Raw genomic sequence first — 12,540 nt, forward strand, 5'->3', positions numbered from 1 at the left:
GAATGCATCCTGAAGGACATGGCATGCACATATACACATGCAGAAACAAGACATGCATGTGCAGACACCCTGCACATATGCACCCTGCATAGACGTGCACATATAGATATGTGTACACATAGACACACATTTGTGTGCATGTATATGCTGCTCATTCACAACCCAGGCACTACCCTGTGGAAAGACAGCCACAGACCAGTGGGGTTTACTCAGTCCTAGCCAGTGTTCTACTGTGATTCTCTACCCTCACCTTCCTGATCTTCAGGGCAGAGATCTGGGTGGAAGAATCTACTAGGGTCAGTGAATAACCTTTCCACCAGGACATAAAGACAGCCCCCAAATTTCAAGTGTACCCATAGGTGATCTGCCTGAGTGACCAGGATAGGCATCTTCATGCTAATAAACCTGAGTGGGAGGGATTTGCTCTCTGGCTCTAATTTGCCAGCCTAAAGAGTCCTAGGCAGAGCCAGCCTATCCTTATTCTGCCCTACCCTGGCCTGGCTTGGCCCACCTGACCTGGAGCATCACCTGTCTTGCCTGCAGAGCTTCTCCTGGAGGTTGCCCCGGGGCAACGGGCTAGCACTGCCACACCATAAGGAGCGCCAGTACTCCATAGCATCTGCCCTGCCTAAGCCCTGCTTCTTTGAAGACTTCTATGGCCCCTATGCCAAAGCCAGTGAAAAGGGACCCTACTTCCTGACTGAATACAGCACCCACCAGCTCTTCACTCAGCTGACATTGCTGCAACAGGTACGTGGGAGCTGGGAACGCCAAGAGAAGGCCACAGACCTCACACATGGGCCAGCTGCAGGTGTCATGGAGCCCAGGGATGCTGTGATGCTTATGAGACCTCAGCAGCCACTTCCTAGAGGAACAGATGGATGGTCAGCCAAGGGGCCTTGTTGCTAGTGCACAAGTCCTGAGGAGCTGTGTTAAAATCAGGGAAACCCAAAGGTTGAGGCAGACATAGGGTCTAGCCAGGCAAGATCCTCTGCCCTAGCTACACGGGGCACACAGACCACCATGCGCTAGACATCTCCCTACTGGAGCTCCTTGTGTCTCTGCCAAGCCCTAGACACTGATAAGCTTCTCCCCTTGCTCCTGTTGTCAGCCCAGAGCCTGGCCAGCCCTTACCTAGGTCCTCACCATCCTTCAACCCAGCACAATGAGGCAGGTAACAGCACTACTGAGCAATCTTGGTTGCTATCATTAGGCTAACCAATGTCACAAGCCCCGGTGACTTGCACATAGGAGCCCTACTAGCTGAACCATCATACATTGCAGGTTGACCTGTGATTTCAGAGATGCCTCCAAAACACTCAAGACCTCCTTGAGACACTACCTTAGCTATCAGGTCCTTGGAGGGCAGTGGGTTGACCATCTGTTTCCATGTCTCTGACAGGAATTGTTTCAAAAGTGCCATCCTGTTCATTTCCTAAACTCACGGGCCCTGGGTGTCATGGACAAAAGTACAGCTATTCCCAAGTGAGTGTCCACTCCTAAGAGTGGCCCTGGGAGTCCTTGGTTTAGAGGGTTGGTGGAAGGGTCTTGTGGGGAAGGAAGCTCCCCTGAAGGCACTGTGGATGCTCTTGGCTAAAGGGAGATGTTTGGTTCTCATCCGGAGGGAGGGGTGCCTTGACCACTTTGCACAGAGGCCTCATAGCTCCAGGGCTTGGCAGGCCACATTCTTACATCGCGGGATACAGGTTCCATGATTTTCTTCCAGAGCCAGTTCTTCTGAGTCTCTGTCTGCCAAAACCTGCAGTCTTTTCCTGCCCAATTATGTCCAGGACAAGTATTTGCTACAGCTTTTAAGAAAGGCAGATGATGTCAGTACCTGGGTGGCTGCTGAAATTGTGACCAGCCATACATCCAAGGTAGGTACCTCCATGGCTCTGTGGTTGTAATGAGATGTGGGGTTCTGCCTGGCAGCATCCTGTGAAACCACAGTCAGTCCCTTCTCTAGGTGTAGGGAATCCACACTTCATGTGGATTCAGAGCCACACTCAGCCCAAGGCAAACAGAAAGAGTGAAGTGCTTACTCATGTCAGCAGAAACATCCAACTGTCTCAACTCATTACACGGTAGTCAGAGCCCAGCTTGATACTGTCTCTCTCTTTACTGGGGATGCTCCAGAGATATCAGCCACTTGGAAATCAGAATATGTGAAACTTCTGTCAGGACACTGCACATGCCAGTGTTCACATACACAGTTTCTTACAAACACACAGCACTTTACTCAGTTCTTTATACATACAGTCACTCCATACTCAGTTCCTAAGATCAATGCCCAACATGCACAGCCCCTCACTGCTATTTTAACAAGTCCTCAGATGTTCTGTTTGTTCCCTTTTTTGTTTCGTTTTGCTATGTTGGTGCTAGGGATCAAGCCCACTGCCTTGTGCATATCTATCTGTCAAGAACTCTACCACCAAGCTGCACCTGTCTGTTTGTCTTTAAAAACACTGAGCATTGTTTTCTCATTTCAGCTGCAAGTGAACTTGCTGTCCAAATTCCTACTGATTGCAAAATCTTGCTATGAGCAGAGGAACTTTGCTACAGCCATGCAGATCCTGGGTGGTCTGGAGCACCTGGCCGTGAGGCAGTCTCCTGTGCGTCACTAGGGTTCAGGGGGCTGAGGGTTTGGGAAGGTACACAGGGCCATAAAGGTCTCACCTGTGCTTCCACCTCAGGCCTGGAGAATCCTGCCTGCAAAGATTGCTGAGGTCATGGAAGAGCTAAAAGCTGTGGAGGTTCGTACAAGCTCTTTGCAGAGCTTCCCCTGAATGATTTGCTCCATATCCCTTAGGGAACTCGGAACAAGGCCATGGCAAGGCTCCCTACACACATGGCACAGAAGCTCTGCTGAGCAAAGGTGCCTTACCTGGCCTGCCTGGTCTGACTTTCCAACCCAGGCTACAGGTACCCTTGGGAAGGGACCCAAGTCTGCAGACAGGGTCTGGGCCAGGGCAACTGGGAGGTGTGATCCAGTGGCACAGAGGTGACCTTGTGACATGACAGACAAGGAAACAGAGCTTAAAAGATCAGGTTTTTCCAATGAGGCCGTAGGAACCTTGCTGACATCAGCCTGAGGCAGATACCCAAGAGCAGCTACAACCTGTGCCCATCCCCAAGCTCAAAGTCCAGCCTTGCTTGGCATGGTGATGCATGCCTTTAATCCCAGTGCTTGAGAGGCAGAGTCAGGTGGATTTCTATAAGATGGAGGCCAGCCTGATCTACACAGTAAGTTAAGTTCCAGGCCACCTGAGGCTAGAGAGAAACCCTGTCTCAAAAAATAAAGTTCAGCCTCAACTTTGGAGGGGGAGAGGTAGAAGCTGGTATGCACTCATTGCATACAAATGCTCAGGACCTGCAGCCAAAATGCAAGCCTCATTTGAGGAGATTACTCTCCCAGATCTCTTCTGGACTCAGCAATAAGGAAGTAGCTGTTTGAGTAGCATAAAGCTTTCTGTGGCTATCAGTGATCTGTGCCAGCAAGCCTAGAATGTCTGGGCTTTTGAACTACAATCCAGGAGCCCCAGATTCATTTTGGACTGGACACTCAGAGTGTCGGGCATCCCTCATGCCCTTGGAGGACAGGCATTAACAGTGATAGGTAGGCTGAGCCTGCTAGGCTGATGACTGCCCTTTCTCCCTGCTCACACCCCTGGCTGGTTCCCCAGGTATTCCTGAAGAGTGACAGCCTGTGTCTGATGGAAGGACGGCGCTTCCGGGCCCAGCCTACCCTGCCTTCTGCCCGCTTGCTGGCCATGCACATTCAACAACTAGAGACAGGAGGCTTCACCATGACTAACGGAGCCCACAGATGGAGCAAACTCAGGTGAGAGGGCTTCACCATGTCCAGCAGTGCCCAGAGGTGAAGTAAACTCAGGTGAGGGGGCTGCACCAGACCTAGTAGATTGCATAGGTGAGCAAGCTCAAGTGCATGTCCCCTGCATCTATTTTTTTTCTTGTTTGTTTAAAACAGGGTCTCACTACATAGTCCTAGCTAACCTGGAATTCACTGTGTAGACCAGGCTGGTCCTGAACTGAGATCCACCTTACTCTGCCTCCTGAATACTGGGACTAAAAGTATGCACAACCATGCCAGGCTTCTCTACATCTTTGATCTACTCTGCCCAGAGCCATCTATGTGGCCCTACCCTATGGATGTGTCTCATATCTCCTCATCTCCCATCTCCTCTCACTGTCCACAGTGGTCAGGTAATAGTCTTGCTGGACAGATGAGACCCAGAGGACCCTGTGAGCAGAGGCTCTAGCCCACTCAGTACAAGATCCTCCTTTTGTGTGTCTGTGTATTTGTGTGTATATGTGGATGCACATGTACATGTGGACACGTTTGTGGAGATCTGAACAACCTCAACTGTCATTCCTTAGGCACCATTCACCTTGTTTTTTTTGAGACAGAGTCTCTCACCTGGGGCTCACCAATTAGGCTAGGCTGGCTGGCCAGAAAGACCCAGGGATCCAACCATCTCCATCTCCCCAGAGCTGAGATTACAGGTGCTGGTCAATGTACCCAGCTTTTTTACATGGATGCTGGGGATCAATTCAGTTTCTCAAGCTTATATAGCAAGCATTTTACTAACTGAGCTATTTCTCTAGCCCCAAGATCCCCTTTTTAGATAACCACCAAGTTGTTTTTTTCCAAGCCAAATTGTATCCAGCTCTATTAAAGATACTTTTCATAAACATTCATGGTGTTTTAGACAGGACATGGGCAGAAAATCATTAACAGTATACAAGAACTTTTAAATTCTCCCTTCTTGTATGGACTACCAAAATCAGAAAGCCACTAAAAAATTCAATAAAGTCTTCATTTTATGCTCTGAGTAGGGAAAGTTTAGAGTAAGGATTGACATTTTACATTAAGCATGTTGTTTAACAGCTCTTCACAAACTGACCCTGACTTTCAGGAAATGAAATGAACATACCAGAATTATTGATCTGAAGACCCACAGTCTTTTATAAAAGGAAACACTGTTCTTCTGAAGTCACTGCAAAGTCCAGATTGCCCAATATACTGGCAAAACCAATTTTAGGGGGTCAGGTCCCAAGAGGTCTCTGGGTTTTTTTTTTTTAACTTTTTAAAAAATTTTATTTATTTATTTTTAGTTTATGTGTATGTGTGTATTGCCTGCATGTAGGTAAGTGCACCCATGCATGCAATGCCCACAGAGGTCAGAAGAGGCTGTCGTATCCCCTGGGACTGGAGTTAGGGACAGTTGTTAGCTGTCATGTGGGTGCTAGACAGTTGTTAGCTGCCATGTGGGTGTTGGGATTCGAACCCCGGTTTTCTGTAAGAACAACCAGTGTTCTTAACCACTGAGCCATCTCTCCAGCCCCAAAGTCTCTGGTTTTAAGGAAGTTAAGTCTATGTTGATTTGAAGTTGGAGGAAGAAGAGGATATAAAAATTAATTTTGGAATTTTCCCACACCACAAGGCATTATGTGCCAAGGTGGCCAAGTGTGTCAACATCAGGAAATCCCCTCACAGGAGCCAAGAGGAGTCTCAAAACTAGCAGAGAAAGGTGTCCCTTCCACATCAATCCAGCTAGGGAGACATTTGGTAGTGACACATCAAAACAATGAAGTATTCTGTGTGTCAACAACAGAGCTTTTAAAAAAGTAAAACAAAATTCTGTGTTTTTTTAAAACTTGATTAAAAAAAAATAGTATTCCAAACTGTACAGTCACCAAAAGTACTCAGTTATCAGAAGTGCACAGACTTCAGTGGCATCTCCAGCACCTCTGCTTTCTGTGCCTGGTCTGTTTGGCGTCTTCATTTTCTGCAAGATTATTCTAATCCTTGCGGCATCAGCTTCTCCCTTTTCCCTCTGGACACCTTCTCTCGCTTCTTTGTGGGGCCTTTTTAGTCCTGGGCTCTGGCTTTGGATGAGTAGGTTTGTGGATAATGTAGCAGACCTTCTTTGTCTTGGCCTTCACCTTGGCTTTATCTCCTTTAGCAACCCCTTCAGCCTTTCTTTGAGGCAGAGTTTGGGGTTGGGGGAGAAAACACAATGCAGACGCTAAACAAGGGATGCAGGGGTTACTCCTGCTTCTTCGCACTGCTCAGGTTCTGGGGGGTTTATGACATTTTTATAGTGGTGGGAACCCCAGACTGGTTAGAGATAACCACCAAGTTTTAAGAATAATGAAAATGCACTAGAAGTACAAGCTTACTGTAATACGAAAGATAAAGATAGCTGTGTCAGCAAAAAGGAAATTAAACACCAGAGGTGACACCACAGAACCCAAGCAAGGACCTTTGCTCTTCACAACCCTATGTATGTACTTGAACATGGTTGCTGTCCTTTAAGGAACAAGAACAATGGCTGTACTGGTCTCATGAGCTCGGTTAGGTAGACCTGTCTGTAGGTCTTTGGGTCCCCAGGTAGCAAAAAAAAGAGCTTCTGAGTTCCCCAGTGCCCAGTTACCACCAGTGGTATGCCTGCCGCTGTGAAACAACCAGTCCTCCAGGAGAAACCATCCAGGAAAGACTCCACACACACAAAACCAGGCAGCACTGGTTTTGTTTATTTCTATATTGGAGCCCTCAACTGGAGCAGCCCGACACAAGTTTTCAATAAACACTTGTGAAGAGCAGGTGGGTGAGGGGACAGGCTTAGTCATGAAGTGTGCGTGCAGAACACCCATCCTCTGGTGTCGTGCTTTGGGAAATGTTTGGTTTGAGCCATTCCTGAGAACACACTAGGGTTAGCTGACGACAGAGAATAGCCTCCCTGTGATCTCTGCAAGCTAACATAGCTTTTCTTCCCCCACAAAAGAAACATCGCCAAGGTGGCAAGCCAGGTGCACGCATTCCAGGAGAACCCATACACGTTCAGCCCTGACCCTAAGCTACAGGCGTACCTCAAGCAAAGAATTGCCCGTTTTAGCGGGGCTGACATTTCCATCTTAGCAGCAGACAACAGGGCCAACTTCCACCAGATTCCAAGTGAGAAGCATTCTCGGAAGATTCAGGACAAACTTCGGCGAATGAAAGCCACGTTCCAGTAGCCAAGGGTACCACCACCTGGATGTGGACTTCAAATGGGACAAGACCTGGGGAGATGAGTCCAGTGGAAGGAATACCCAGGGCCACAGGCTGAGGCCTGCACTCACTGAGTGCCCCCAGGGAAAGGAGTTTTCCCAGAGCAGAAGTGGAAACTGCAAGGGACTAACCTAAGGCCCTCATCCACAGGGAGGACTAAACCAACACCAAGTCCAAGCCAGCTCCAGCCCCAGCCCCCAGGGCAAGCTGGACACAGAGTTGGGTGGGCCTGTTTTTGCTAGAATTTAAAAATCAAATTTAAAAACAAAAAGGGAATAAGTAACCTTCCCGCAAAGCTTCAAACCTATCTGTCTCTCCTAGATCAATGGTTCTTACCTATTTTTCATTGACCACCCTCCTCAAACCCAACATACACCCACATCTGACTCAACCAAGCTCAAACCTTAGCTGCTTACTGAGCAGTGTTTTAGTGTCTGCTCAACAAGAGAGACCAAAACTGACCTTTGCACCCATGGGCTCCAGAAGGTCTGGAACCTTCCACTGAAGTTCAAGGCTTCTAGACAACTTGGCTCCCACCCCACCCTCAGCCTACTCTCTCAAAGTCCCCTAGCCCCTAGTCCCTAGAGAATGGGGAAAGCAGCCTATGTCCCAGCTGGGCCTCTCACCTCAGGCACTGCTCCTCCCTGTGACCTGCTGTCCCCCCATCCCCAGCTTACAGCAGCCACAGTTGACAGGATGCTGGGCAGAGGCTCTGCCCCCTGGAAAAGGGGGGGAAAGGGCACTGCATACTAATAGCAGCCCCAAAGAAGGTATGCCACCTTGGGGTCCTGGGAGCATGGTCTCTTCATCGCCAAGTGGGCCCTAAGAAAGGCTGCCCACCAGCCTTCAGCACCTGTGCATGCGCACACCCATCCACTGTGTTCCTTTGGCTCTGCACGCCACTAGTGCTTTGTCAGACAGACAGGGATGTGAATGAAACTTGCTGCCTTGGTGGCATCAGGCACCTGGAGTTATGGATCCTTAGTAGCTGGGCTGGGCCCTGGCTCAGTAGTTGGGAGGTCCTCTGGCTAGGAGGCCTGGGATATGGTAAAGTGCAGTGGGTGAGAAAGACTCTTTGTCAAGTGCCTTTTAGGTACCTGGCATCATCTCAAGTCCTGCCTGCACCAAGACCAAGACTGTACTGTGTTTTAGAAGTAGTGATTCTGTAGTAAAGCAGCTAGTGGTATATTTCTAGGAAGCTGTGACTTGTGACCAAATGCTGGATTTTTAACACCAAGATGTGTTTTCCCACATGAATTTGCTGGAGACACCAGGCGCTGCTTACACTGGATGTAAGCAGGGACTGGGCGTCCTGGCTATGTACATGCAACTCGCTGTTTTGGGATTTTTCTATGAGGTTATGCTCTGCTGATCAACGCCTACATTTTCAGATTTTGTATCTAGTGCAGGAGGTGTCCAGCGCAAACCAGCATTTCTACAGTGCTGACTTATTGCGTGGGGAAGTGAATGGGCTTTGGCTTCAGCACTGTTTGCATGGCGCCCTGATGTCACGAGGTACAGATTTCTAAATAAAGTCATTTCTACCAAGCTACTGCCATGTTGCCTTTTTATGGATCTCAAAAGCAACACCCACTCTAAGGCTAAAGTAGGTCGGTCCCCCCTGCCTGAGCAAAGAACACCTCACAGGTGGCCTCAAGGTAGAGTAGATGTGCCCAGCCCAGGATTGAGAACCAAATTTCACATCCTTGATCATATTCACACCCTCAGTACCACAAGGACCAAGTCTGGCAGACTCACATCTAATTCAACAGCACTGCCAAGAACCAAGACCCTCCAAATCCCAGGCATGTAAACAGGTATATCCTTCTGCTTCAGGAAATTCCCCACCTCTGGTGACCAGAGCTCACTTGCCCATACCACCAACTGGGGGCTACCTTGCTTTAACCCAGTTCACCCCAGTCAGTTCCCACTAATAGCCTGGGGGTAGGACAGAGCTGATTCCTTCTATCACTCATCTTACCCAGCAGGACCTGGCCAGAGCTTCTAACATCTCAGAGAGAGGGTGGGATGGAGTTGGTAGGAGGGGTGGGGCTTGCACCTCAATGGAATCATTCTGGATACAGTGAAGGGACATGGTTAATTAAGGCCAGGGGCTCTTAGAGTATTGGAGTGCATATTGGATTTTTGTTGTTGAGACAAGGTCTCCCTGTAGCCCAAGCTGACCTGGAACTCACTATGTAGGCTACGCTGCCCTGATCTCACAAAGATCCATCCTTACTAGGATTAAAGACATACTCACTGTTGGGCATGATGGCACATGCCTTTAATCCCAGCACTTGGGAGGCAGAGGCCAGCCTGGTCTCCATAGTGAATCCAGGCCAGCTATGGCTACAGGGAGACCCTGTCTCAAAAAGACAAAAAAAAAAAAAAAAAAAAAAAAAAAAAAAAGACATACCAACAACACCCAGTGTACTGAATTTTTTAAATAAAAGAGCTGGCAGGTCTAGGGAAGTTTTCATGACAAAAGACCTATCTGCCCAGCAATTTTGCCAATACAGATAGTGAATAGGTAAAGTCTGTTAATTCAGACAATGATCCCACTGGGTGACTTTGGTCTTACCATACCCCCAAGTCACTGGAACCCTAGTACCCTCTTCACCAGCTTGTCCTCCCCGGAGACTAGACAGATGCTACCCAGGTGTAGTAGCACTTGAAGAAGTGATAGCCAATGGCTCTTAAGTCTCAGTGAGCCCCACCTCTCAGGTCCTGGCCCTGTGTAATCCTCTCTCCCAGAATTGGGCCTGGACCCTGGTCTTAAGCACTGTGTCTGGGGGAAGCCTCCAATACAGAGGAGTTTGATGACCCTAACATTACCATGCTGGGAGTAAATTCAAGATTGCCATGTGTTGGGTTGCAAGGGCAAAGATGGCCCATCAGCCCCAACTGCCTGGCTCTAGCCACTAGGTACCATTGCATGGCATTTGAACCTGTGTCCTAAGGACCCTGATGTCCAGAATACTGTCCGAGGCACGCTAGGCCTGGCATGGCCAGCCAGAGGCCACCCTGGCCTATTCCACTCGTGAGAAACACAAACTAGTGGTCTTTGCCCAGTCTCTGTCCAAGCTGCTGACCACAAATCATTAGCTAATGAAAGGGTGGCTGGTCTTTGTCATTGCTTTGTAGAAGCTCACACCACTGCAAGACTACTAAAACCCCAAAGGTAGGGTGCCAAGCTCATCAGCTTTGTTCTGACACTCTGTTGGTATCTGTCTGTAAAAGTAGGGTTCTTGGGACTAGAGAGATGGCTCAGTGGTTAAGAGCTGCTCCTGCAGAAGACTGAGTTCAGTCCCCAAGCACCCACATGGTAGCCAACAACTGAAACTCCAGTTCCAGGGAACGTGATGCCCTCTTCTGACCCCTCAAGCATTGCACACATGGGTGCACTTACATACATACAGGCAATACATGTAAAATAAAAAATTTTTCAAATTTTGATTTTTTTATGTAGGCTTCTTGCAGCTAGTCCACTGACTACCAGGGACTCCCTTTCCCATCTTTTTATATCTTATTTCTTTCTCTTGTCTTACTACGCTGGCCAACTCTACAGTCAGGCTGAAGAGAATTGATACTGGGCATCCTCTGCTTGGTCCTAATCTTGGAGAGGGTGGAAGTGTTCCATACTTAATGTCACCTATGTTAGTAGATACATTTTACCATCCTAAAGAGATTCCTTCCTGTGCCATGTGTAAATTAAACATGGCTGCCCAACAGCAGGTCATTGATTGCTATCAAATCTAGCACCCAAGTGGCCTCCTTCCAGTAACGAACACCCCTACCGTTTCCTAAATTAGTAAACTGGATACAGCACATGTCCATCTTCCAAAGCCCACAGCCAGATGTAGATGGGGAGGGTAACACACAAGTTACATGAAAGAACTAGACGAAAAGGTGACAGCATTTTGCATTTTGGAGGTATTCCAAGGCTGTTTATGGGTGGCCATTAATGGGCAGAACAAATGTAAAAAGCGAGGCGTCCCCTACCCGCCCTCCTCACGCTTCATCCAACAGGTGCAAAGCTGCGTTCTCCAGGCCTAGGACCCCTAAAGAAAGGGCTCTAAACCCGAGGCACAAACCCCGACCCAGTGGAAACCGGCGGACCGGAGGGGCGGAGCGAGGAGGGGCGGGGCGGCCCTGCGGTGGGAGGGTCGCACAGACCCCCCGCGGGGTCCTCAGAGCGCATGTGGGCGGCTCGCCAGGCGTTCACCTGTCCGGTATCCCTACAGCCCGGGAACCCGCGCACCCGGACCCGGTCCCGGGATGCTGCTCCGGCCCCGGCGGCCGCCCCTGTTCTCACCGCCGTCGCCGGCTAGCCCCGACGCCGAGCTGCGGCCGGCCTCAGACATCCCGAGGACCCCTCCCAGGGCCTTCGCCGCTCCGGGCGCGCTGGCGGAGCCGGGATCGCCCAAGTCCCCCGTGTCCCCGGGCTCGGCGCAGCGCACGCCCTGGAGTGCCCGGGAGACGGAGCTGCTTCTGGGCACGCTCTTGCAGCCGACCGTCTGGCGCTCGCTCCTGCTGGACCGCCGGCAGGCCCTGCCCACCTACCGCCGCGTGTCTGCCGCGTTGGCCCGCCAGCAAGTCCTGCGCACGCCCGCGCAGTGCCGGCGCCGCTACAAGTTCCTCAAGGACAAGCTCCGCGACGCCCAGGGCCAGCCTTCCGGGCCCTACGACGACCAAATCCGCGAGCTTGTGGGGCTGCTGGGCGACCATGGGCACAGGCGGGTCCGCCGCCGCCCTCCCGGGCCTGGGCGCCCACAGCGAGGCCGCCGCTCGACCCTCACGATGGGACCACCCGCTCCGGCACCGGAGGAGCCAGGTAGGGCGGGAGCTTTGCGGGCCCCGCTGGATCTCCCCGGGAGGGGCGGGGAAACCTACCGACCACGCACTTCGTTCCCTAGGGGCTGCGCTGAAGCCGACCACCCGGGACGCCGACACCGACCCCGCTTCCGCGCTCAGGTTCAGCTCCTCCACGAAGTCCGCGGAAGCCTCCCGCCCGCCCGGCTCCCCGCCCGCCCTTACGGCCCTCGGCACCCTGGCTCCTGAGCCGGGCTGTGTCCAGGGATCGCCCCCGCCGCCAACCCTCGACCACGCCATGGAAGACCCGGACGACCCTCCTGGCTTTCCTCGGGACCGCGCGCCACCCCAGCCCGCTCCCCCGTCGCTGAACGCCGCTCTGCTGCAGACCCTGACGCACTTGGGCGACATCGTATCCGTCCTGGGCCCGCTGCGCGACCAGTTGACTACCCTGAACCAGCACGTGGAGCAGCTGCGAGGTTCCTTCGACCAGACCGTGTCCCTGGCCGTGGGCTTCATTCTTGGCAGTGCGGCTGCCGAGCGAGGCGTCCTTGGGGACCCGCGCCAGTAAGGCCTTGTTTGTTGTCAGCTCCCCCATCCAGAGCCCACTCCTCAGGCTACCTCTACCTCCCTGTGCAGTCTCCACCCCGACC

The 12,540-nt window shown here is 51.1% G+C and overlaps 2 protein-coding genes across 5 annotated transcripts in view; both read left to right on the plus strand.

Moving 5' to 3' along the window:
• Positions 1–7,249, plus strand: part of Kndc1 (kinase non-catalytic C-lobe domain containing 1) — a 49,886-nt gene extending 42,637 nt beyond the window's left edge. For all 4 annotated transcript variants that reach the window (XM_017795622.1, XM_008823166.1, XM_017795624.1 and 1 more), the window contains 7 exons: positions 544–750; positions 1,403–1,485; positions 1,727–1,877; positions 2,490–2,612; positions 2,694–2,753; positions 3,684–3,841; positions 6,810–7,249. In XM_017795622.1, the coding sequence (XP_017651111.1) occupies positions 544–750; positions 1,403–1,485; positions 1,727–1,877; positions 2,490–2,612; positions 2,694–2,753; positions 3,684–3,841; positions 6,810–7,041 (1,014 nt within the window). In that variant the 3' untranslated portion in view covers positions 7,042–7,249. The remainder of the gene's footprint in view (positions 1–543; positions 751–1,402; positions 1,486–1,726; positions 1,878–2,489; positions 2,613–2,693; positions 2,754–3,683; positions 3,842–6,809) is intronic.
• Positions 7,250–11,214: 3,965 nt separating this feature from the next.
• On the plus strand, positions 11,215–12,540 carry Utf1 (undifferentiated embryonic cell transcription factor 1). The gene is made up of 2 exons (XM_008823167.2): positions 11,215–11,909; positions 11,992–12,540. The coding sequence occupies exons 1-2, from the start codon at positions 11,354–11,356 to the stop codon at positions 12,456–12,458; spliced, it is 1,023 nt and encodes a 340-aa protein (XP_008821389.1). The 5' UTR covers positions 11,215–11,353; the 3' UTR covers positions 12,459–12,540.

The sequence above is a fragment of the Nannospalax galili genome, unplaced genomic scaffold (genome assembly GCF_000622305.1).
Source record: "Nannospalax galili isolate Female #2095 unplaced genomic scaffold, S.galili_v1.0 scaffold49, whole genome shotgun sequence".
In the NCBI taxonomy this organism is placed as follows: Eukaryota; Metazoa; Chordata; class Mammalia; order Rodentia; family Spalacidae; genus Nannospalax; species Nannospalax galili.

What these genes read in the sequence shown, in the direction of transcription:
- Utf1 (XM_008823167.2), top strand. Translation starts at nt 11,354, where the DNA reads ATGCTGCTCCGGCCCCGGCGGCCGCCCCTGTTCTCACCGCCGTCGCCG. An exon ending in TCCGGCACCGGAGGAGCCAG is followed by an intron (nt 11,910 to 11,991) that starts GTAGGGCGGGAG and finishes TTCGTTCCCTAG; the next exon opens with GGGCTGCGCTGAAGCCGACC.